We start from the raw sequence: 27,555 nt of genomic DNA, 5'->3' as shown, positions 1-27,555 counted from the left end.
AAAAAAATTAAGTTTTTTTATTTTTTTCAAATTATTTTTTTATTTTCAAATTTTTTTAATATGCTGATATCAAAAATAATTTTTTTAAAAAATATATATTATTTCAATACATTTCTAAATGAAAAACATTTTAAAAAACAATTTTTTCCACACTCACAAACAAACCCTAGACTATTTACTTAAAATATTAAAATATTTATATGTTTAAACTTAGAAATATTTATTTAAAAAATTAAATTATTTCAATACATTTATAAACAAAAAGTATTTTAAAAAATAAATTTTACTACTTTCGAAACCTTTATTGTTTGTTTGAAATTTTAATATGTTTAAATAAAAAATATTTATTTCTGATAAGTATTTTATCAGAAATATTTGCTTAAAATTGATTATATGTTTTTAAAATTTTAAAATTACTTAAGAATAAAAGATTTTAGAAATAAAAAGAATACATTAATCTTAGATTGGTACATGAGATGAACACCATCACTGATAAAAATAAATAAAAGAAAAACCTAATTGTCACATTAAAATTTTCTTCTTGGACTCGGCAGCAATTCGCACCGCTATATCCTTGTTAAAATAATTATTAAATTATTTCTACCGTGAAACCCAAGTGTGATATTAATTATGCCTTGTCTTTTTTCTCCGCCGAGTAACAACGCCAAAATAATCCTCCCATCTCATGTCAAGGTCATAGAACCTTTCTCTCTTGGCTTGGTGCATTGCTTCCAATCCATCATTCGCATGCAGTAGACGGACCCCACACTCAACTACTTGACAAAGATCTAATGGTAAGAGATTACCGTCCATATCTTCTAGTTGGAATTCAACTGAGACCTCACTGTATATACTAAACATATCTTTTTCTTTGGCAACCAAACAGGGATCAAATCTCATAACTATGTTTTCCGAGTTGATGCGCCTCTCCTCAAACTCATCATGGAGATAGCAATAGAGATCATGGCTATCACCATGCTCATTGCGGAAGTGATATGTGCATTTAACTACCAAATCAGGATTGAAAGAATAAGATGCAATGACAGCGCAAAGACAGAAACCCAAGAACTCGCTATTAGCACAATGTGAAGATAGCTGGCATGTTACTGTAGATCCCCAGCTTTGATGGCTAAACCACTCCGGAGTTACATCTTCAGGGAGGCAAGAACTAGGTATCCTTTTTGAAAAATTGGGCTCCTGTTAACACAATTAAAATAGCATCTTTTTAAAATGAGACGAAGGAAAGAAAAAAGGTATATCAGAGGTCTGAGAAACAGACCTGAAGGTATGCCAAGAATTCAGAGGTCGTATGCATGACAGAATAATCCCGTCTCATGCCTTGGGACCTTGCTCTCTTGGCTTGGAACCTCGCTTCCAATCCATCTCGATCTAGAGGATGAAAACGAGAGAAGCCTGGCATGATCAAATCAAACTGATGTATCCCATCTTCATACAGTAGACGGACCCCACACTCAAGTACTTGACAAAGATCTAATGGTAAGAAATTGCCGTTCATATCTTCCAGTTGGAATTTAACTGAGACCTCATTATATTCACTAAACATGTTTTTTTTTTTTGCATCCAAACAGGGATCAAATCCCACAAATATGTGATCTGAGCTAATGAGCTTCTCATCATACCAACCATGGAGATAGCAATAGAAATCATGACTATCACCATGCTCATTGTGGAAGTGATATGTGCATTTAACTTGCAAACTATGGTTGAAAGAATCAAATGCAATGACAGCGCAAAGAGAGAAACCCAAGAACTTGCTATTAGCCCAATATGAAGATAGCTGGAATGTTACTGTAGATCCCCAACTTTGATGGCTAAACCACTTCGGAGTCACAACTCCAGGAAGGCAGAAACTACATGCCCCTTCTGGAACATCGGGCAGCTGTTAACACAATTCAAATAGCATCGTTTTAAAATGAAAGGTGGCAAATAGAGGAAAAAAAGATGTATATCAGAGGTTTGAGAAACAGACCTGATGGTATAACCTTTTGGTATAAAGTTGAAATTTCAATAATGAGTACGCCAAGATTTGATTGGTCTCAAGCAACCTCATGCAATTAGTGAAAATGAATTCAAAAATGTTCCCCTCAACTACAGTTGATGAGCTTGATTCTAGATAATTCAAACTCTCGCAATTGTCTGCATCCAACTTTGATAGCTGTGGTGGAAGCTCCGGTAATGATTCAAGTCTCTTGCAATTCCTTAATCCTAGATATTGTAACTCCAAGAGTTTATTGATGCTTATAGGTATAGTCTTAAAATCGTTTCCACTTAGATCTAACACTTCCAGTGACGATAAACGACCAAGACTGTCCGGCACTTCCGATAGACTGCAACCATCTAGATTTAGCTTACGCAAACAATCTAAATCCACGCATCTCTTGGGCAATTGCAAGTCAACAAAACATTCGATGTCATTTAGATATTTGCAGTTTCCCACTTCCAAGCAGGCAAGTCCCTTCAGATTTCCAATCGGTGAAGGCAACTTTGTTATGCGTGTCTGTTCTAAATAGAGATATCTCAAAAATACCATCGGCTCCAAAACTTCTGGAAAATTCCTAAATTGGAGGCAACCTGAGAGATTAAGCCTCTCCAGTTTTCTCAACTTGCAGATGCTGCTTGGAAGAATCTCAAATTGTTTGCAGTTTCGCAGGTGCAATTCAGCAAGATCAAACAAACATTCTATTGAAGAGGGAATCTCTCGTATTGCTGTCCCATTTAAATACAGCTCCTTTATAGTATTAGAAACCTTTGGAAACTCCGTGATACTTGAGCAACCGGAAAGATCAAGTTTTTTAAGGCATCCCAACTTAGAAACCGCACTCGGCAGATTCTTTAGCCAGTTGCAGCCAACTAGATCTAAATAAATGAGTTCCCTTAGACCACCAATTGAAGATGGCAGTTCTTCTATTGCAGTTCCATTCAAGTACAAGTATCTTATATTCCTCGAAAAATCAGGAAGCCTGCTGATAGATGAGCAGCCAGAGAAGTCAGCAATTAGAAGAGATTTCAACAAATATATGTTTTCTGGAAGATTAACCAGGTGTTTGCAGTTTTTCAAATTCAACGCAACAAGTCCACTTTGTTCCCCAATTGATTGGGGAAGCTCTTCAACAGCAGTCTCATTTAAATTTAAATATGTCAGTTTCCTTGCAGTCTCTGGGCACTTCTTTATATTTGAACAACCAGAAAGGTTCAGAGTCTCCAGAAAACTTGAATTAAATCTACTGGGAAGATTGATTAGTCTTTTGCAGCCTCTCAAATCTAAATCATTAAGCTTGTCAAGATGCTGTATAGATGAAGGAACCTTATCCAAACTTGTACAGAATTGAAGATTCAATCTCTCAAGGTTTCTGGCCGTTGAAAGGTCTGGCAGGGAAGTTATGTGCTCACAATTGCTGAGGTTGACATCTTTTAAATTGACGAGATTCTGAAGCAAAATGAAACAACAGAAAGAAATTACACGTGCATACCACACCAAATTTCAAAGAAAGAACTATGCATGCACAGAGTTATTTTAGAATACCTGTTGTCCTCTCCATAGTTGCTTAACTTTGCTAGATGACAGGCTAAGTTCAACAAGGTTCTGTGGACAAAACTTGCTAGGCAAAGATGTCAAAGGGTATCCATCCCAATGGAGATACCTCAACTCTTCAGAAAGATACTCGAGGCCACGAGGAAGGTGCACTCTGCATTTAACTCCAGCTTCAGAATTATAAATTTTTAGCAGTCTAAGTTTATACATCCTTTCCAAGGCTGTAGAACTCAACTCAATTTCTCTTATTTTAGTAACATCCAAGAATATCCCTTCAACTTTTCCAGTTCCCTGAAAACCAGTGAAGGAGAAACAAAGTTTTAAGTAAGATTTTAAACTTACTAGTACAACCATATTGCATTGCATATGAAAAGGAAAACTTTCGTGTATATGAATCTCACCAGATTATTGGTCAACACTTGATATACATCTTTAGGACTCCACAATCTACTCTGTCTTCCTAGCTCGTCAAGAGATTCTTTCCGAACAACTTCATGGGCCATTTCTTGCAAAAGATCATGCATTTCAATCTTGTCATCTGAAATTTTAATGAGACACCTGTCAATGAGAACACTAAATCCAATATCTGTTTTGAAACCGCAGCCATCTAGTATTCGCTTTACAAAATCAACTCGATGCCCTCTAAAGAAACATGCAATGTCGAGAAATATACTCTTCGTGTTATGATCACGTAGTGCATCAAAGCCTATTCTCAGCAAGTCATAAATATTCAGCTCAGGAAAGCTTTCAATCTCATTTAATTGAGATTCCCAGAAATATCTTTCTCTGCCAAATAAGAAGGAACCCAAAACTTGAAGAGCTAATGGGTTCCCTTTGGCATAATTTATTGCCGTGATTGACAACTCCATATAAGCTTTTGGGGGCTGGTTTCCCTTAAAAGCATTCAAGCTAAAGAGTTGAAGAGCTTCGTGGGAATTTAATTCCTCAACCTCGTATATTTCATCAACTACATTCTTAAGTACTTGCTTGTCTCTTGATGTGATAACAACAACGCTTCCTTCACCAAACGAACGCTCTTCAATTAAATGCTGGAATTGTCGTACATCATTCACATCATCCAAAACAAGGAGAACTTTCTTTTGGCAGAGTCTATCCCTGATGAAAGTAGGTATATGTGGTGTGCCAACGCGAAGATTTTGTTCCTCCAGTAGTTTAGAAAGAAGTTCATCTCTTAGATCATTTAATCGACCCTTTTCTGATTCCTGCCTTATGTTCTGAAGAAAGTGGTGGCCTTCATATTGACTTGAGAAGCTATCGTAGAAAGCTCCAGCGATAGTTGTCTTGCCTATACCACCCATGCCCCAAATTCCTATTGTGCGGACATCAGATGGCACAGTAGATAGTAATTTGTTGATTTGCTCAATGCGTGAATCTACTCCAACCAGACCTCTTAATTTGCTTGGGGATGCATCATTTAACCTTTTCCAGATAGTTTGCACAACTTCTCTTACTAGTTTGGACTCCGGACTGCAAAAAATGAAATGGGTGAATGTAAGTAATGTATCTTACACAGCATCTTTAACTCAAATTGTGTCAAAGGTGAGGTTTCCATTAAGGTGAATGTAAGTAATGTATGGGAGTGATTTTTTTTTATTATAAGAAAATGTTGTCAAAGGTGAGGTTTCCATTAAGGTGGAAGTCCATTGGCTGTTGATGGAAGTTAGTTTTCCACAAAAAAACAGAACAGACTTGTGCCTTTTCAAGCAACAAGTACTATGAACTAAGAAGCACAAATGATTTACCGGAGAAAAAAAAAAACTATAATATGCACAAGAAATTTTAATTGCTACAATTTCAGAAAAAAAAAAGTTGAAGATGAGAATCTATAGTTACCTAGTAACCTGTGAATCCCATCCAGATATACTGGCTGCATATGTCAAGCCAGCCCTCCACCTTGGCAACTTGTCCATCTTCCCCTTGAAATTTTTTTCAAGTTCGGCAAATGCATTTTCAAAACTCCCAGTCTGTTCATCAACTTCAGATGGGTCCACATGATAGAAGACCGGTAAAACAATCTGCCCATAAGTCTCTTTGCATTCAAGTATTTTCACCAGTTCATCCACACACCACGGAGAAGATGCATAGTTCTTGGAGAAAATTACTACAGAAATTCTTGATTCTTCAATCGTTTTCAGAAGGGCAGGGGTAATTTCTTCTCCTCTTTCAAGCCCATTATCAATGAAGGTCTTGATTTTCTTACGACACAAAGCATCATAGAGATGGCTCGTAAAATTATTGCGCGTATCCTGGCCTCTAAAACTAAGGAACACATCATACTTCCATTTATGAGCAACAGCAGATGAAGATGCCATATCAGACAGTTTCAAGATCGTGTCTTCCTCAATCACTAAGAATCGAAATCAATAACTGCTCTCCTTTTTCTCCTAAATGTCGGTGGGAGAAACCACTGGTGGTGACTTTAAAACACTCAGAGGGGATAAAACACAAAGTTTTATTTCAAGAACAAAAGCTTACAGGAGCAAAAATAAACACAAAAGCTTAATACACGCCCTCTCTCTTTCTTTCTAGTGTTTCTCTCTAATCTCTCCACACATAATAGCATAAGCTCAGCTTGCTATTTATACACGAATTCAAAACAAGAAAATTCAACTTTCAAGTGTGAAGGCGGTTGGTGGCTGTGGCGGTTGTGGCGGCAAACAGCTGGTGGCTGGTGGCTGGCGGCTGGGCGGTTGGTGGCTGGGCGGTGACAGCTGGTGGCTGCCTTCCTTGACCTTCTAGATTGATTGAGTTTAATACAACAAATCTCCCCTTTAAACTCAATCGAGGGATGTCATGCCAAGCATGAACTTCATTCTGATAAATGTTTCCCTCTTCAATGACTTTGTATTTTTGCACTTCTTCTTTTGCATTCTTCTTTGTCTTATAGACCCATTTGATACCTATTGCTTTCTTGCTTTCTGGTGGATAAGTCAGCTTCCAGGTATCATTCTTCTTAATGGCATGCATTTCTTCATCCATTGCTTCTATCTTCTCTTCTGTGATAGCTTTGTTGAAGCTAAGTGGGTCATTCTCTGCAAAGAAACAAAATAGAGTTGTATCTTCGATGACTTGCGTGGCATCGTACAACTCGTCAAGATTTCTCATCCTTCTTGGTCCTTCTGACGATGAGGATGTTGCTGCTGGTGTTGATGATGATTCTGGTATGTTTCTCCTGTTGAATACAGGGAATCTGTGTTCCGGACTTTGTGGCTCTGCTGGTACTATTGGACCTTCTGCAAGTACTGTTGGTACTTTCACTTCATCTTTAAGAATCAAATCAATGTTGATCCATCTGACTGCTTCTTCATCATCAGTCCATTGCCAAGTTTTATCTTCTTCAAAGATAACATCTCTACTCATAATTACCTTCTTTGTGATGGGATTATACAGCTTGTATCCCATCCTTCTCTCACCGTATCCGACAAAGATGCATTTCTCGCTTTTATCATCGAGTTTGGTCCTTCTTGCATCTGGGATCTTTACATATGCCACATAACCAAAGACTCAAAGATGAGTAACACTTGGTTTGTGACCACTCCATGCTTCTTGTGGAGTGACAGCTTGCACACTTTTGGTTGGGCAGCGATTCAGTAGATACACTGCACATGATACAGCTTCAGCCCAGTATTGTTTGGGCAGCTTCTTTGCTTTGAGTAGACTTCTTGCCATGTCAAGAATCGTTCGATTCTTTCTCTCAGCTACACCATTTAGCTGTGGTGTATACGCAGGTGTTGTCTGATGTCTGATACCTTGTTGTGTACAAAAGGCTTCAAAGTCATTTGCTGTATATTCTCCACCTTGATCAGATCTCACTGTTCTGATCTTATAGCCACTTTGCTTCTCAACAATTGCTTTAAACTCTTTAAAACAATTGAACACCTCTGACTTCCTCTTCAGAAAGTATATCCATGTCTTTCTGCTAAAATCATCAATAAAAGTAAGGAAGTACCTATTCTGTCCAGTCGACATAGGCTTTATGGGACCACACACATCTGTGTGCACTAACTCCAGTGGCCTCTTTGCTTTCCAGTTGACTTCTTTGGCAAAACTGGATCTGTGATGTTTGCCGAGGACACAACTCTCACAGACTTCATCTGGATGATCAATGTGAGGCATACCTTTGACCATCTTCTTGCTTGCTAGCATCTTCAAGCTCGTGAAATTCAGATGTCCAAGCCTCAGGTGCCAGAGCCATTCTTCACTGTTGGTGATGGCACTCAAACACTTTGCTGCATCATACTGGATGTTCAAAGGAAACATCCTATTCTTGGACATTTTCACATAGGCAATTAATCTCCAATTGTTGTCTCTAATTGTCAGATGACAATTCTTCGAGTAAAAAGTATAACCTCTCTCCATAAGTTGACCTAAGCTGATCAGGTTCTGCTTTATGGCTGGGACATAATAAACATCGGCGATGTAGCTGGAATCGCCGTTCTTCAACTTGATTGGGATGCTGCCTTTACCTTTGAATGGAACCTTTGAGGTATCTCCAAAAGTAACTAGACCTTGCTTGGTCTCATCTAGATCACCAAATAACTCTCGGTAGCCGCACATGTGATTGCTGGCTCTAGAATCTAGATACCATATATCCTCTTGTTTCTCGTCAAGTCCTTGTTGGACAAGTAATGCAGCTGCTTCTGTGTCATCCTTCTCTGCATAGTTGACTTGCTCACGTATTTCTAACGGAGCTTTCCTTCGGCATTCAGTGCTATAGTGCCCAAATTGATTACAACTATAACACTGGATATTCCTCTTGTCACGGTTATTGTAACCGCCTCCTCTTCCTCTAGGAGTAAATGCTTGTTGTCCTCGACCTCCTCTGGTGGTGGTTCTACCACCTCTTCCTCTGAAACCTGTATTCCAAGATCCTCTTCCTTGGAATTGCTGAAATCCTCCTCATCTTTGTGGACTTCTTTCTTGAGTGGTATATCCACTTGTTGAGGTCTCCCCTTGCTCATATCTGTCTTTGAGCGACAACTTTGCTTGTAAGGCATGCTCAATTGCCTTATCTCCATTTCTTTTGACGATCTTTTGCTCATGAGCTTGCAAAGAACTCATAAGTTCATCCACTGTCAACTTGTCCACTTCTTTGGACTCTTCAATAGCGACAACAACAAAATCAAATTTTGGATCTAGGGATCTCAAAATTTTCTCAGTAATTCGAGAATCTATGATGGCTTCTCCATTTCTCCTCATCTGATTGACTATCACCATAATCCTTGTGTGATAATCATAAATAGATTCTGAGGACTTCATCTGCAATAATTCAAATTCACCTTGTAAGGATTGGAGACGAATCTTCTTGATTCTGTCGGCACCTTTGTATTTTTGTTGGAGAGCCTCCCATATCTCTTTCGATGTTTCTGCGGAAGCAATTATCTCAAATATTGCTTCATCAAGACCTTGATAGATGATGGTCTTTGCTTTGTTGTCTTTCTTTCTATTGGCTTTGAGGACTTGTTTTTCTGCCTCTTGTAGAGTATCTTCTACTTCTTTGGACTCTGGTTCATCATAACCATATTGCACGATCTCTATACACTCTTGTGAACCAAGAAATGCCTTCAATCTGATGCACCAACTATCATAGTTGTCTTTGGTTAGCTTCGGGATGAGTGTATGTGCATTTTCTGTAGTCATTTTGCTCTTGGAATGACTATATCACCTTCTGGGAATTGAATTTCACAAAATGGACACTGTAGATCGATCCAGAATGGTCGAAATAGTAGGGAACCGGTCTGACTTTGTTGAAAATGGGTCAGAAATAGGGTGAACCGGTCAAAAAATCAATTCTGTACGGCGGGCAGTTCGCTGGGGTGAACCGGGAATATTCTGGGGAATATTCTATCGACTCGGCTGCGGCTAACGAGCGGCTCGGCTTAAAACGGGAATATTCTCAGGAATATTCTTCGGCGCGCCTTACAGCTCGGCTGGGCTCGGCGTAAACGGCTTGAATATGGCGCGCGTGGACGACACTCGTCTTCTACCTCTGGCGCGCGTGGCTGCGTGTGGTCAAACAGTTCTGAATCTTCAGGTGGCGCGTGTGGGCTACCGCGGGCTCCGATCAAAGTGATTTTTGCGCCAGTGAGTTCGTATGGATGAGCTCTACACGGTGGAATGATCAAAACTTGTTTTTGACAACTTTCAAAATTCGGCTATCTCCCAAAACACTTCTGTTTTCTGACGAACGGGCTCTGATACCAATTGTCGGTGGGAGAAACCACTGGTGGCGGCTTTGAAACACTCAGAGGGGATAAAACACAAAGTTTTATTTCAAGAACAAAAGCTTACAGGAGCAAAAATAAACACAAAAGCTTAATACACGTCATCTCTCTTTCTTTCTAGTGTTTCTCTCTAATCTCTCCACACATAATAGCATAAGCTCAGCTTGCTATTTATACACGAATTCAAAACAAGAAAATTCAACTTTCAAGTGTGAAGGCGGCTGGCGGCTGTGGCGGTTGTGGCGGCAAAGAGCTGGTGGCTGGGCGGTTGGTGGCTGGGTGGTGACAACTGGTGGCTGCCTTCCTTGACCTTCTAGATTGATTGAGTTTAATACAACACTAAAGACATACAAAGAGCACCCACTTCAACAGCTGAACATTCGTTAAGAGAAATTGAAGTCTAATAGTACAAGAACCCACACAACATATATTTATCAGAAAATTCCTCTAACTCTTAACGATGGATATATACTAGCTTAATTTGATATGAACTATCTAAATTTGATCACTGTCACTTGCTACCAATGCTAGCTTGCTTTTACTTTCATTGAAAGAACAGTAACTAGGTGAGCAAAACGAATTACAGATGGAAGAATTAATATGTTCATGAAACAAACTTATCAAACTCGTATATATAATCTTAAATAAAGAAGACGCATGATCCAGAAAGACTTGCCAACAGATCATAAGACCAGTTGACCTGTGTTTTGCATCAGCAAACAAGACGAAGAAGAAAAAATGTTGGCCAATGGACTTGTCACTGGCAACGGTAACCTGTCATGGCCGATGAATCTGTTAAATTTAAATAAGCAATAATTACAATATTCCCTTTCCTGAGTTAAAAGTCGAGTGTGGTTGTGGTTGCTTTTCAAAGTATTTTTCACTAAAAATGTATCAAAATAATATATATTTTTATTTTTTAAAAATTATTTTTGATATCAACGCATCAAAATAATCTAAAAACACCAAAAAAATATTAATTTGAAGCAAAGAAAAAAATATAAAAAATTATTTTTTTTAAAACGCTTTTGAAACACAAAAACAAACAGGGTCTTAATGAAAATCGATTAACCTCTCTTAAATACCTGGATGGTTACAGAGGCGGAAGTAAAGGGGGGCAAGCAGGGCCTGAGCCCCCCCTTGCAAGACATTTTAATTTCTTTATTATTGGGTAATTAAGTGTGGAGAAGGTTTTTTATTTTAAAGAGGTGGGCCTTCTTACAGTAATTAAGTGTGACTTTTTTTTTTATTTTCTTTGAATTATTTTGCGCAGCCCTAATATAAATCCTGCAGCCGGTCAAAAACAGAAATAAAAATACAAATCGCAAGTAAAATTTTTCTGCGAAAAGATTGAAGCAAACCCACCAATTAATCTTTTATCAAACAAAACAAGGTAACTTAAATTTAAATTTTTTTTTTTTGTTTTAAGATGTTTGTTAATAATTTGATGAGGTTTTTTTATGATTCTACCATCTTTGCTTCATTTTTTATCAGACCTGATAGTTTTACCAACTGTTTTTTGAATTCTTGTTATAATGATTTTTTTCTAATTAATTAGATATATTTTATTGGTTTGTTTTGATTATGCTTGATTTTTTTTTTATGTTTTTTTTTTAGCAGAGCCACCAAAATTATCATTTTTTTCTCACGATATATGTTTTGATTTTAGACTGAACCATGAATAAAATAAGAAGAATTGATTCTTTTTTTGAAAAAAAAAGAAAAAATATTGATAACTCACAGTCTAGTGAACCAACTCCAATGTGTAATGTTAAAGTTATAGTTGATCAGCCCCAATGCGCTTCAGTTTTCAAAGAACCTGCGTTGATTAGTGAGCAACCTCTTACTACAATCGACATTGCTCATTTAATTAGAGATCCAAGCAATCGTCCTCAAATTTAGGAATATCCGGTTAATCAACAAGATGAAATTTGAAGGGCATACATTAATCTAGGGTCATATCAACCTTTGATGTCTGAATATCCGCTGACTGGTAAAAAACATCCTCGTCGATTTCAGTCTCATTGGACTAGTTGACAGGTTAATTCGACTTTTTTTTACTCTTACTATTTCGACAGCAACTAGTGAACGAGCTTTTTCAGCGATGAAGATTGTTATAATAAGACTTTGCAATCGAATAGAGGATGATTTTCTTGCAAATTATTTGATTGTCTATGTAGAAAAAGAAATTGCTGAAAGATTCACAATTGATATGATAATCGATGATTTCTATTCATGAAAGAACAACGAGCACAATTAAAATAAATATGTAAGAATCATTCTTTATTATTTTTTGTTTTATTTCAAAGTTTATCTAACATAAATAATGCTTCGCTTTAGCTAATGTTTTTTATATACTTTGTATGTTTATATTTGATAGGTATAAAGACCAACAACATTAAAGTGATGGATACATTATGAAGATGAAATTAACTTCATTGTTTTGACTCAATTTGGTATTGCTTCGAACCTTCTACCTTATACAAAGGCCATTATATGTTAATTTATAGTAAGTTATTTGAATAAAACTAAATTATACAGGGTTTTTTTTTACAACTCATGTATAATACATTAAAACAAATATTATATTTTGTTATATTAATTTTAACCCCCCAATAAATAATCCTAGCTCTGCCCCGATGTATTTTATATAAACTAGGTCCCCACTTGCACTTATATTTGATGTTGATGGTAAAGTCGTATTAATTTTTTTAAATAAACTTATCATTTGGGATCCACAACTAGGTGCCCACTGACACTTATATTTGATGTTCATTAATTTGACCTTGAAACATAATTAGTTGCAACCACCACCCCCACCTCATAATGTATCCATCAATTTATATTCATGAAAGAACGACGAGTACAGTTAAAATAAATATGTAAGAATCATTCTTTATTATTTTTTGTTTTATTTCAAAGTTTATCTAACATAAATAATGCTTCGCTTTAGCTAATGTTTTTTATATACTTTATATGTTTATATTTGATAGGTATAAAGACCAACAACATTAAAGTGATGGATACATTATGAAGATGAAATTAACTTCATTGCTTTGACTCAATTTGGTATTGTTTCAAACCTTCTACCTTATACAAAGGTCATTATATGTTAATTTATAGTAAGTTATTTGAATAAAACTAAATTATGCAAGTTTTTTTTTTCCAACTCATGTACAATACATTAAAACAAATATTATATTTTGTTATATTAATTTTGACCCCCCAACAAATAATCCTAGCTCTACCCCGATGCTTATGTATTTTATATAAACTAGGTCCCCACTTGCACTTATATTTGATGTTGATGGTAAAGTCGTATTAATTTTTTTAAATAAACTTATCATTTGGGATCCACAACTAGGTGCCCACTGACACTTATATTTGATGTTCATTAATTTGACCTTGAAACATAATTAGTTGCAACCACCACCCCCACCTCATAATGTATCCATCAATTTATATTCATGAAAGAACGACGAGCACAGTTAAAATAAATATGTAAGAATTATTCTTTATTATTTTTAGTTTTATTTCAAAGTTTATCTAACATAAATAATGCTTCGCTTTAGCTAATGTTTTTTATATACTTTATATGTTTATATTTGATAGGTATAAAGACCAACAACATTAAAGTGATGGATACATTATGAAGATGAAATTAACTCCATTGCTTTGACTCAATTTGGTATTGCTTCGAACCTTTTACCTTATACAAAGGTCATTATATGTTAATTTATAGTAAGTTATTTGAATAAAACTAAATTATGCAGGTTTTTTTTTACAACTCATGTACAATACATTAAAACAAATATTATATTTTGTTATATTAATTTTGACCCCCCCAACAAATAATCCTAGCTCTACCCCCATGCTTATGTATTTTATATAAACTAGGTCCCCACTTGCACTTATATTTGATGTTGATAGTAAAGTCGTATTAACTTTTTTAAAATAAACTTATCATTTGGGATCCACAACTAGGTGCCCACTGGCACTTATATTTGATGTTCATTAATTTGACCTCGAAACATAATTAGTTGCAACCACCACCCCCACCTCATATCCATTGCAAAGTGGCAATAAAGTAAAATGGAAACATTCAAAGGGCGTTTTTGTACAATAACACAATTCAAAACGACCGCAGACTAATATTCTAACCCATATTAAGAGCATCTCCTCTCCTGCTCTCCCTATCCCTTCTCCTTCTCCTCGTTCCAATTAATGTGATAATATAAAAAAATTAAAAATTAAAAATAATTTTAAGTAAAATATATTTTTAAAAATGACCTTATATAACAGCACCAAACTTGCATTTTTTTCCCTTTTGGATTCAACCCTTTAGGCAATGACTTTGTCTTTTACAAATTTAATAATTGCCATATTTGAATGTTCAATCCCAGTCATTACCAAAAAAAAAAAAAAAACTAGAGACCAAGGGATCATAGCCATGCTCGATTGGATCTTAGCTTAACCGAGCTTCATAGGCAATAACATCATCTCACAGTATGAAAGCAATGAAAAGCGGAAGATTTTATCTTCTTCGTCGGCTTCTGGGCTGGAACCCTTTATGTAGACAGATTTGCAGAATCTGATTAAATTCATGTTAATTTTCTTGGTGAGGCCAAATTAGCAAAGTCAACTCTGCTTTGCATCAGCTAAGAGTCAACACGTTAAAAGGGGTTTAATATAATAATTTTATATATATATATAAAAAAAAAAAGAAGGGGAAGATTCTTCGGGGTTTTGTTAATCTTTATTAATAAATAACTATCTCTCTTTAATCTGCCGTTGTGATAGGCACATTCTGTTTTTTATCCAATTATAAAGAAAAACTTTTTTAGTTAATAAAAATTATTACTTAAATATTATATTTCAAATCTTAGTTTTATAATATTATTTATTTTTTATTCATAGATACTTGTTTATTTACATGTGAAAATCTATTTTATAATAATTATAACCAATCACATATTTTTTTAAATCAATATTTTTTTAATTTTTTTTTAAACCATAACCATAAAAACTACACACTAAATAACTCTCTTAAGGACTATTTCAAAATTGGATCAAATTTAATCAAGGTTTGTTGTTCTATTTAATATAATTAAAAAGAAAAGGAGAAAATTATAATTGACTTTCTTGTATTATTTTATTGAAAATTATTGTCTTTTGGACTAAACAATTTTGTTGCCTTTTGGACTCAACCCAAAGGCAATATTGTCTTTTACAAATTTAATAATTGTCATATTTAAATGTTCAATCCCAGTCATTACCAAATAATAATAATAATAATAAGCTTGTAGCAACATACCGATGGTTTAGCAGGGAGAAAAATGAAATTTGATGAAGTTCTCCCATTCTTCTATACCCTTGTTGTCTTAACTCCATTCTTGCCAAAAAAAAAACCTTTAGAGTGATGATTTATGTAGAAATTGCCCTGGAAATTAAAAAGGAAATTACCCTTAAATTTGACTCCAAGAAAGATTGCATTATCCAGCAGATTCTTGTGGTGAGATTTTATCTCGTCGAATCAGGAATTGTATAGGTATAAGATTTTATATTTGTTTCTTGAATTACAAAAATTAATTCCTATAATTAGTTTCCAAATTTCCTTGTATATTTAGTTTCTTGGTTTGATATAGATTTGTATCCTATAAATTATATCATTCATATTCAATGAATACAATAAAAATACAATTCCAAAAAAGATTGCATTATCCAGCAGATTCCTGATGGTGCTCTCAGCCCAAATCAATCATGAGAAGATGAAAGCAACTATAAAAACCATCAAAAAGTGTTTTTTTTTAGGAAAAAAGAGTTTATATAAGTGCTTCGATGTGTTACTCTTCACTAATGTTAATGGCTTGTTGTAAGTTCATTTACCATAAACATCAAGAATGAATAACAAAACACAAACTTAACTTTGATACAAAGGAAATGAGGGTTTTCTTTGTTTTGAAATAATAGGAATGTCATGTTATTTCTCGTTAATATTTAAGGTAATTAATAGCTTGTTATAATTCTATTACTATTTTTAATTTCTTCTTATAAATTAAGAATTTAATCTTGAATGGAGATAGGTAATAGTCTCATAAAATCAAACAGATTGTAAGGATACCGATCTTGGAACTTTAAAAGATTATTTGTTTTGTCCCACCACCATTTATGAAAGAAAATAAGTCTAGAAGAAAAGAACCTAATTGCAAGAAAATACATAAAAAGGCACTATAAAAGCGATAAAGAAAGAAGAAAACAAAAATAATAAAAGAGGAAGAGGAAGATAATTTACTTGAATTGAAATTACGATGACAATTATTCATAGTAGTTTTATTGCCCTATTTATACTGTTACAAGATATTAGAGATCTATACAATATCTTCAACCAAATCTTATATAGAATATTCTTATTAGATAAGGAGTTTAAATGTTAAATCCTAATACAAACTATACTTTAACTAAAACATTGCTCATTCTTTGATAAATACATCATTACCAGAAAATTGATAAACACAAACAGAAATACTATCGGAATGTTTCTATCGGTAAATTGCAGTGAATTTTACCGACGGAAATATTCCATCGATATATACTGAGTATCGGTAAAATCCGTCGATAAACTCGTTGGTAAATTATTCACATATCCTTGACGTTGTTTATCATGTCAATTACCAACATAATTGTTCACTTCTCAATTGCATTGTTAATTACTGTTCTTTACAGATAAAATCACCGATGAATTGAAAAGTTATCGGTGTTATTTGGCGGGTTTTTGAATTTTTTTTATTAAATTGAATATCTAAATTAAATATTACAAACGAAATCACTGACGGATTGAGGTTAAGCAGCCAAGACTTTTAGGCACTTCCAGTATTCCACAACCACTTAGGTTTAGCAATCGCAAGTCACCAAGATATTTTCCTTCCAAATATTTACAATTTCCCAATTCTAAGCAACAAAGCCCCTTTAGATTTCTAATTGGTGAGGGTAAATTTGTTATGCCTATTCTGTCCAAGTAAAGATATCTCAAAGATTCCATTGTCTCCAAAATTCCTGGGAATCTCTTAAATTGAGAGCAACCTGAGAGGTTGAGCTTTTGCAGAGATTTCAACTTGCAGATACTCCCAGGAAGAATCTCAAATTTAGTACAGTTTCGTAGATGCAATTCAACAAGTTTGTAAAAACACGCGATTGACGATGGGATTTCTTCTATTGCTGTCCCATCCAGATACAGCTCTTTTATATTCCACGAAACATTTGGAAACTCTGTGACACTGGAGCAGCCAGAGAGATTAAGTTTCTCAAGATATGCCAGCTCATAAATGGTACTTGGAAGATTCTTGAGCCTTCCACAGTTGGACAGGTCCAAAGAAGAGATTCTCCAGAGATGACCAACAGAAGATGGAAATTCTTCTACTGCAGTTCCACTCAAGTATAAATACCTTGTATTCCCTGGTATGTTCGGAAACTTGGTGACATTTGAGCAGCCAGAGACATCAACAATAACAATAGACTTCAACAAACAAATACTGTCTGGAAGATTCCCAAGTTGTTTACATTCCCTCAAATTCAAAGCAACGAGTCTACTTAGATGTCCAATAGATTGTGGAAGTTCTTTGATTGCAGTCTCATTGAAATTTAAATACATCACATGCTCTGTAGTCTCTGGGTACATCTTGAGATTTGAGCAGCCAGAGAGGTTAAGAGCCTTGAGATATTTCGATTTAATATTCTTGGAAGACTCAAAATGCTTGTGCAGCTTCTCAGATCCAAATCAACAAGCTTCTCTAGAAATTGAATAGATGAGGGAACCACTTTCAGAGTTGTACAAAATTGAAGATTCAATCTCTCAAGATTTTTAGCCTTTGATAGGTCTGGAATTGCAGTTAGATGCTCACAATTACTAAGGTTGACCTCTGTTAAATTCACAAGATTCTGCACCATCATAGCATTGATAACAAAAAAAAATTAGTATCTGTACATTTTAAATTTCATTTGAAAGAGGAGAAAGATTACATGTGTAGTGACCAAACCATACCTGGTCCCCCTTCCAAAGTTCTCGAACCTTGCTGTGTGACAGGTTAAGTTCAACAAGGTTCTCTGGATGAAAATTGGATGGCAAAGATTTCAGAGGGTATCCATCCCAATGGAGATACCTCAACTCATCAGAAAGTGATTTGAGACCATTAGGATGGTACACTTTACAGTTCTTTCCAACTTCAGAATTATAAATTTTGAGCAATCTAAGATTATACATCCGCGCAAAAGCTTTAGAGCTTAACTTGATTTCTTTTATTTTAGAGGTGTCAAAGAATATCCCTTCAACCTTTTCAGTTCCCTAAAGATCACAGCAAGGAAAAAAATAAAGCATGATAAGTAACACAAATCCATGGTCATATGTGAATACTTTCAAACTTCATAGACCAAATATCGAAAAAGAAACAAGAAATGAAAGAAATTAAGCATTCACATACATGACACTCACCAGATTTTTTGTCAAAACTTGATTGACATCCCTAGGACTCCATAACATACTACGTTTTCCCAGTTCTTTTATGGATTCTTGTCAGACAATTTCAAAAGCCATTTCTTGCAGCAGATCATGCATTTCAAGCTTTCCATTTGAAATAGTAATGAGGCACCTTTCAGCAAGAAAAAAAACTCCAATATTTGTTGAGAAACCACAACCATCCAGTATTCTCCTCACGCAATCAATTTGCTTCCCTTTAAAGAAACACGCAATATCAAGAAATATGTTCTTCTCTTCATCACCAAGTGCATCAAATTAAACTTACTTTCAACATATTATAAAAATATGTTCTTCTCTTCATCACCAAGTGCATCAAATTAAACTTACTTTCAACATATTATAAATTTTCAGCTGAGGATTTCTTTCAAGTTTATTCAATGCATTTTCCCAGTCCTCTTTCCTTAGGTCAAATAGAAAGGAACCCAAAACTTTAAGAGCCAATGGGTTTCCTTTAGCATACTTTACTGCCCTGATTTATAGGCCCATATAATCTTTTGGAATGTGGTTTCCTTTGAAGACAGACAAACTGAAGAGTTGACGAGCTTCACTGCAATTTAATTCCTCAACCTCGTATATTTCATCAGCCACATTCTTAAGCACTTGTCTATCTCTGGACGTTACAAGAATTCTACTTCCTGGACCAAATGAAGAGAAATAATATTCTTCTTATTATTTCAATCAACGAAAAGATTACAATATATACTGATAGTTCTGCATCAGGATCTGGACCACTTGAACGCGATACCGTCGTTTGTTTCTTGGTCCTCCAAGAAATAGGTGCTCCTCTAAGTAAAATGCAATAACCGGTAACTAATCTCCTTATGTCCTTACAACGAGCCCAATCAGCATCACAAAATGCTTGTAACTGAAGGTTACCCGTGGATGGTAATATGATGCCTTGTCTAGGTGTTTGTTTGATATATTTGAGGACTTGATGAGCTGCTGCTAGATGAGGTTGCCGAGGTTTGTCCATGAACTGACTTAAGATGTGCACAACATAAGTCAAGTCGGGTCTAGTTATAGTCAGATATATCAACCTTCCAACTAACCTTCTGTATGCTGATCCATCCTCCAAAAGCTTGCCATCAGATTGTGTTAATGATACATTTTGGTCCAAAGGAAACCGGGATGGCTTGGCACCCAAAAATCCTGTATCATTCAAAATGTCGAGGGCGTATTTTCTCTGTGACAAACGGATCCCATTTCGTGATCTTGCAACTTCTATGCCAAGGAAGTACTTAAGTTGTCCCAAGTCTCTCAGCTTAAATTGTCTGGACAAGAAAAGCTTGGTGTTCTCTATGTCCTGCAAATTGTTTCCAGCCAATATCACATCATCCACATATATCAGTAATGCTAGAAAGTTACCCTGATAGCTGCGGACAAACAAAGAATAATCAGATAAAGACTGGTGGAATCCTGCAGCCTTGAGTGCATTGGACAACTTGGTAAACCATTGTCTAGAGGCTTGTTTCAAGCCATATAGGGATTTATGGAGTTTACAAACTCGTGTCTCCCCTTTTCGTCCGAAGCCAGGAGGCAGTGGCATGTAAACATCCTCATCCAAGTCGCCATTCAAGAATGCATTGTTGACATCTAATTGGTGGAGATGCCAACCATGCAAAGCTGCCACACTGAGTAAGATACGGACAGTGACCATTTTTGCGACAGGGGCAAAGGTTTCCTGGTAATCAACGACTTCAATTTGGTTGTATCCCTTAGCCACCAGCCGGGCCTTATATCGTTCAACTATCCCATCAGCTTTCAACTTGATCTTGTAGACCCATTTGCAGCCGATTGGCCGTTTATGAGAAGGCAAGGGAACCAAGCTTCAAGTTCCAGTAGCTTGTAAAGCAGCGATTTCAAGATGCATGGCCTCACGCCACTGTGGATGCTGAACAGCCTGGGAAAAACTGATAGGTTCTTTGAGAAGGGTGAGCTGAGTGGTATAAGCTTTATGATTAGGAGAAAGATGAGCATAAGATAAGTAAGAACATAGAGGATAAGCAGTACCTGAAGTGTGAACCAAGTTCATGGAGGATGACGGTTCAGTCCTTGAAGGGAGGGTCATGTCGAGGTGAAAATCCTGCAGATAAGAAGGAGTGGTAATCGATCGATGGCCACGATGAAGAGGTTGAGTAGGAATAGGAGAGGAGTCGGGTTGAGTGATCTGTGAGGAATCAAGTATGTGTGGGGTAGGGGTGGCTGGAGAGGGAAGATCATCGAGTGTTTGATGGGTAATAGGAGGAAGGGGTGCAAAGTCTATGTCAAAAGGTAAAAATGAATTGGGAGTGGGAGAAGTACCAGCACTTGGTGTGAGGGAAGGAAATATATTTTCAAAGAAAACGACATCCCTTGATACTAAGACCCGTTTTGTAGCTAGATCAAAGACTCGATATCCCTTTTTCCCATAAGGATACCCAAGAAAAATACATTTAGATGCTCGAGGATCAAATTTGGAGCGACTCTGTGCATGAGTGGAAACAAAACATAAGCAACCAAATACTCGTAAGTGTTAATAATTGGGAATTATGTTAAATAATTTTTCATATGGTGTCTTTCCGTGGAGAATGGGGGTTGGTGTGCGATTGATAAGGTAAGCAGAAGCAAGAATAGCATCACCCCAAAATTGATGAGAAAGATCGGCCTGAATAAGTAAGGCACATGCCATATTTAACAAATGTCTATGTTTACGTTCGGCAACACCATTTTGTTGTGGAGTATTAATGCAACTAGTTTGGTGAATGATACCTTTATTAGCGTAAAAGCTTTCGAGTTTGAATTCAAGACCATTGTCACTACGAATAATTTTGACCTTGAGATCAAATTGATTTTCAACCATGTTGATGAAGTTGACTAGAAGATCCTTAGTGTCTGATTTGTGTTTCATAAGATAAATCCATGTGCATCTAGTGTGATCATCAACGATAGTGAGAAAATATTTTGCACCTGAAATAGAAGCAACTTTATAACCACCCCAAATGTCAACATGGATTAAATCAAATGGAGATGTACTCGTAATGGAACTTGAAGAAAATGGAAGTCTTGTTTGTTTTGCTAACGGACAAATTAAACATTTATCGTGAGAACAAGAATTAACTTTAGGAAATAACTGGGGTACTTTGGCTGAGGGATGTCCAAGACGTTGATGCCAAGGGTTCGGATGAAGAGTTTGGGCATGGTTGCATGTTCCTTTCTTAGCTTGGTCGAGAAAATATAGACCCTCCCTTTCAATTCCCGTCCCAATCATCTTCCCCGAACGTAGGTCCTGAATCACACAAAATTGGCTTAGAAAGATGGTTATACAAGAGGAATCAGATGCAAGCTTGCTAATTGAAATTAAGTTCAATCGGAAATATGGGACACACAAAACATTGTTAAGAATTAAATCAGAGGATAGGTGAACTCTGCCAACATGAGTTACTTGTGTTATTGACCCATTCGGTAATTCAACAGTGCGGCCATTGACAGGTCTTGAGTATGTGAACAGGTTTTGATCAGAAATCATATGATCTGTGCATCCACTGTCCAAAATCCATGTACTTCTGTTGCCATTAGAAATGAGTGAAAAAGCCTTACCCGAGAGTTCATCATGAGTTGGGCAGTTACCAACATGATTGGCAGAAGTTGTTTTATTCTTTAGCATGTTGAGTATCTGTTTGCATTCTGCAGTTGTGAAGGGAAAACTCATCTCCTTTCTTTCACTCTTGTGTGATGCCACTTGGTTGCCTTTGGAAATTGTCGCATTAAACTCAGCTTCAGTCACTGCTTTCTTTTTGCGACAATATTCTGCTATATGTCCCTTCCATCGGCAAAAGGTGCATCTGAGATGTGCACGGCAATCCTTGGCAATGTGGTTTGTTCTGTTACACTTGAAGCATCTCAGTTCAGCTTCAATCTCATGGTTTGAATTCCTCACAGCGAAGACAGCAGCCTCAGGCTGAGGATGGCTTTTCCCTGTTGTCACCTCTGATTGTTTCTCATGGCGAATGACCAGTGAATATGCTTTGTTTACTGTGGGTAATGGATCTTGTAACAGAGTGTTGCTGTGAACACCTACGTATGAATCATTAAGATCCATGAGGAATTTCATGGTTTTCTGTGTCTCCATATATGCAGCTACTTCTTTGATTGCCCCACAAGTGCATGTTGGAAAAGTGCAAAGTGCATCACGTTCATCCCATAGGCCCTTTAGCTTTGTGAAGTAAGACCCTACAGACATGTTTCCCTGCACACAGTCATGAATTTCATTCTCAACATTAAATAGTTGAACCACATTTACATGCGAGAATCGTTCCTGTAAGTCAAGCCACATCTGTCTGGCATCTTTGCAGTTGATGACGCTTGTGGCAATTTCTTTGGACATGGATCCTAATAGCCAAGTTTTCACCAGACTATTGCATCGGTTCCATTGTTGATGTTCATCAAATTTCTTCTCATCAGGCTCCTTCATTGAGCCATCTATGAACCCAATCTTATTTTTAACTGTCAGAGCCATAGTCATGGATTGGCTCCATGTACTATAGTTGTCTTCAACCAGGGATTGTGGCACAAGAACAGCACCAGGTTGGTCTGAATGGTGAAGATAAAATTGATGATTGGGATGATCCCATCTTGCGCCTGCTGCTGTGCTTCCTTGATCTGCCATAGGAGTCGGCTGAAGGCTTTGTGTTTTATTTTGATACCTAGACTATTGCTCTGATACCATGAAGAGAAATAATATTCTTTTTATTATTTCAATCAACGAAAAGATTACAATATATACTGATAGTTCTGCATCAGGATCCTGCACTATTGCCTATAATCAAGCCTAATTATTTACAAACAAGGAAACAAATAATTAACGATTCAATTACAAGTTTGCTACCTATTCAGTGCTGATTTGGTTTGTTGCCTAATCAGTGCTTGATTTCCTTAACACATATCATGCCTTTCAATTAAACATTCCACTTGTTCTACATCATTCACATCATCTAGAACAGTTAAGACTTTTTTGTGCCGGATCCTTTCCTTGATTAAAGTGGATCCCATGCGTGGAGCGTGGAGTGTCAATACGGAGATTTTCCTGCTCTAATACTCTGGAAAGGAATTCCTCTCGCAAGCGAATCAACCCACCACATTCTTCCGATTTCTCTCTTACATTGGTAATAAAACAGCAGCTTTCATATTGACTTGAAATACTGTTGAAAACAGCTTCAGCAATTTCACTTACAAGTTTGGACTCAGGCCTACCAAATACAAGGATCAAGCGTAAGTAAAACAAAAGTTATCCACAAAAAAAGTAAATAGAATAATGAAGATAATGCAGGATCTTTTTATTTTTTATTTTTTTGTTAAGAGTTCATTTGGAATTTTTTTTATCATCACGCTTGTAGCAACTAACTCAAATTTCTTAAATTTATAATGTTTCTTGAAATTCACCAGTGCATAGCATTTTTAAGGCTCATTTAGAAGTCCCAGGAACATATACAATTTAAAAGTTATAATTTTGCACAAGTAAACCCACAAGAAGTGCGGTGACACAAGACTGGGCAATTAAGTTCCATCACAGTAATAGTCTATCTGTGGATTCAAATTAACATGGGAATCAGTTTTAAAAGCTCAAACTGAGATATTATAACCTTTAAGTGAAATAAAGTTATGCTTTCTAAAGTTATTATCCTGAACTGGAAAACATAAACTAATTAAATTGCTAAAGAACATGTCAAAGGACTGCCCCTTTTAAGCGACTATATTAAATGACCATTTCATGATGAGCAAGTATAATTTGGACTGCCCCTTTTAAGCGACTATATTAAATGACCATTTCATAAAAGTGTTTTGAGTCATTCAATGCGTGAATCTATCCCATCTAGGTCCTTAGAGTCACCTAATGATGTGTGGTTCAATTTTTTTCAAAATGAATTGCACAATTTCACTTACAAGTTTGGACTCAGGCCTACCAAATACAAGGAACAAGCGTAAGTAAAACAAAAGTTATCCCAAAAAAAAGTAAATAGAATAATGAAGATAATGCAAAGTATAATTTGGTTTGCATACTGAATAATGCTAGAAATACTTAATTCTGTAATATCTGATATAATTGATGTGTCACCTCAAAAAGGATCGAGTTACTTCACCTAACTAAACAATGTACTAAGCTAGTAATTCGATAATTGCCAAGTGTTGATTCTTAAAAAACTTTTATTAGTAAAGAACAATGGCAGATTCTATTACCGTGTCCATAAACATCTAGCCCCTTTGTCTAATTAGTGTTTTGAAATTTAATGTGGAACAGTAACTCCATCATTTCCAAGGCAGCTAAAAATAAAGAAACTTTATTGTGCATTCTTTCGAAAATCTTAAAAGTGCAAAGTAAGGGAACTTTATTGTTCTTATTTATTTTCCAACCCTTAGCTAGTTCCATACCCATTGGAAATCAGCCTTTTTAGCATTATGCATAATTTTAGCTATGTTAGGAAACGGGCATGCTAAAAATGGCACAAATAATACTTATATTCATGTATTCAAGTGAAACCTGCAAATGGTATAGAATAGAGAGAAAAGGTTACCTAGTGACTTGTGAATCCCATCCAGAAATAATGGCCGCATTTGTCAAGTCAGCTCTCCAGCTTGAAACCTTGTCCATCTTCCATTTAAAATTTCTTTCAAGTTTAGCAAATGCATTTCCAAAACTCCCTCTCTGTTCATCTACATCAGATGGGTCTACATGATAAAAAAAAAAACCTGGTAAAACAATCTGCCCACAAGTTCTCTTGCATTCTAGTATCTTCACCAGTTCATCCACACACCACGGAGAAGATGCATAGTTTTTTGAGAATATCACTACTGAAATTCTTGAATCTTCAATTGTTCTCAACAGTGTAGGTTCAATTTCTTCACCCCTTTCAAGATCATTATCTATGAAAGTCTTGATTTGTTTATGACATAAGGCATCATAGAGATGGCTGGTAAAATTGTCACGAGTATCCTTGCCTCTAAAACTGAGGAATACATCATACTTCCATTGTTGAGCAGTTGCAGAAGACGATGCCATATCCGACATTCACTAGCTTGTGCAGAAAATCACTTGAAATTAAAAGTTCATTGATGCTCTCTTTTTCACCTAGTAAAGAAAAATTAAGGATATAAATCACAGTCGATAACACTAAACAACAGTCGAGAATTTTAAGAGAAGGACAAATCACTAAACTCATTAAACACTAAACTCTGAAACCCACCTTACAAATATCAAGGATTCAAAAATTTCTTCACAAAAAAATCACCAGATCCTTCCACCCCAAAATGCCGACAAAATGGGAATACTTGCGGCTTGTTAATGGACTAGAAAGTTAGAAACCATGCTCAAATGTAGGCTTACGCTCAATAATTTGATAAGAACATAACTTTTTTACTTAAATCTCAGCAAATAAATCTTTCATTCAGCTAAACTCAAAGGCAAACCGTGAGACTTGGAGCTTTACAGTACGCTTCATTTATCAAATAAACATGCAATCTCAATCAATAAACCCAGAGAGAGTTGATAATTAAAACTAACGGTAGCATCAATTTGAATACTACAAAGTGGAAAGAAGCAAAGAGTTTGGACTTACAGAGTGGATACAGGAAAGACAGTAAGAGGGGTTCGGCAGCAACTTTCTTGTTTGATGTTTCAGTCAGCCAAGAAACCATAGAAGAAAAACAACACTGATTCTTGTTTCCAACAAGAGATCGAGAACGTCACCAGATGATCTTTTCCATGGAAAATGGATACCAAAGCTAAAAGGGAAGACAATTCCTAACTATTGGTCAAGTAGTTTACTGGCGAAGGAGACATTTCTTTTAAAAAAATTAAAATAATTTGTATAAAATTTAATTTTTTTAATATATCTTATTATTTTCAGATCATTCAAAAACAATATTATCATTTGTTAAAATATATATGTACTCAAAAATATTTTTTAAAATCTGAAAAAAATTGTCAAATGTCATTGGTCTCTCTCTTAACTAAAACTTTCACACTATTAATATCTCAACAAATTATTTAATTTAATATAATCTAGAGCCAAATTTAATAATATAATTATAAAATTATATTATTAATTAATTTTCTTAATTTAAAGCATCAAAGATTAACTTAAGATAATAATTAATAATCAAAATAACAATGATGAATTGTTGTATATTCAAGTTTTAAATCTCAAAAGCAACTATTATATATTATTTTAATATATTTCTAAACAAAAAATATTTTAAAAAATAATTTTTACCATACTTACAAACAAACCCTAGACTGTTTGTTTAAAATATTTATATGTTTAAACTTAAAAATATTTGTTGAAAAATTTAAATTATTTCAATATATTTATAAACAAAAAGTATTTCAAAAAATAATTTTGACTACACTAGCAACCTTTATTGTTTGTTTGAAATTTTTATATGTTTAAATGAAAAAATATTTATTTTTGATAAAGCATTTTATCATAAAATATTTGCTTAAAATTGATTATATGTTTTTAAAAAATTAAAATTTCAAAATTACTTAAGAATAAAAGAGTTTAGAAATAAAAATTTCAGTTTTTTCAAAGAAATAAAATCATGCTCTTGTGTAGTGTAAGAGCGTTTTCAATATGAAATGAAATTTTATCAAATTGATTGGTAAAACTTGTTAAACTAGTATATTAAAAAAAAATAACATGGAAATACATAATAAACATATTTGAAAACATAAAGATATATTATAAGTATAATGATATATTAAGTTTGACTAGAGTAGAGTTTTTAGTCAAGTTAAATAAGATAGTGACCTGGCAAAATTTATTACCAGATTTTTAATAATTTAATCAAATCTAGTTCAAACTAAACCAAGTTAACATCTAAAAATAATTAAAACATTATCGTCCTAATTGACCTAGTGAGCATGGAGAATATTAATACCATGTGAAACAAATTTAATGAGCATACACAAATTATATATTTTCTGTATTATAAAAAAATCCAATTTTTTTCACTTGATGGCAGGGATGTGTATGGATGAGCGTATACATTACTTATCGGATAAAAAATTTAGATATTTATATCTTATATATTAAGTTTTAGATATTCATATAGGTATTTATTATTTGACTATTATTTAATATTTAATAAAAAATAAAATATTTAAAGTATTTATAAATGTATTAAATGATAAGTGTGTGTATCTTGAGTTAGGTTTGGGTTGGGTTTTGAGTCAGTTTTGATAATATTTATAT

At 35.1% G+C, this 27,555-nt stretch overlaps 2 protein-coding genes across 6 annotated transcripts in view; both read right to left on the bottom strand.

The window, feature by feature from the left end:
• Window positions 1-27,555, bottom strand: part of LOC18108419 (disease resistance-like protein DSC1) — a 110,648-nt gene that overhangs the window by 61,980 nt on the left and 21,113 nt on the right. Inside the window, exons 6-8 of one of the 5 annotated variants that reach the window (XM_052449747.1) lie at window positions 1,991-3,061; window positions 1,280-1,900; window positions 532-1,197 (exon numbers count right to left, since the gene is read on the bottom strand). In XM_052449747.1, the coding sequence (XP_052305707.1) occupies window positions 625-1,197; window positions 1,280-1,900; window positions 1,991-3,061 (2,265 nt within the window). In that variant the 3' untranslated portion in view covers window positions 532-624. Of the gene's footprint in view, window positions 1-510; window positions 1,198-1,279; window positions 1,901-1,990; window positions 3,062-27,555 lie in introns of those variants that run through there. The other 4 variants (XM_052449748.1, XM_052449751.1, XM_052449750.1 and 1 more) reach the window with 4 other exon arrangements.
• Window positions 23,033-26,113, bottom strand: LOC127904813 (disease resistance protein RPV1-like). The gene is made up of 3 exons (XM_052449756.1): window positions 25,918-26,113; window positions 24,877-25,430; window positions 23,033-23,553 (listed from the first exon to the last, which is right to left on the bottom strand). Exons 2-3 carry the CDS (start codon window positions 25,368-25,370, stop codon window positions 23,295-23,297), a joined length of 753 nt encoding a protein of 250 aa, XP_052305716.1. The 5' UTR covers window positions 25,371-25,430; window positions 25,918-26,113; the 3' UTR covers window positions 23,033-23,294.

This window comes from Populus trichocarpa, chromosome 19 (genome assembly GCF_000002775.5).
Source record: "Populus trichocarpa isolate Nisqually-1 chromosome 19, P.trichocarpa_v4.1, whole genome shotgun sequence".
Taxonomy (NCBI): domain Eukaryota; kingdom Viridiplantae; phylum Streptophyta; class Magnoliopsida; order Malpighiales; family Salicaceae; genus Populus; species Populus trichocarpa.
The sequence above is the reverse complement of the archived record's forward strand: the minus strand, read 5'-3'. Positions and strand labels throughout refer to the sequence as shown.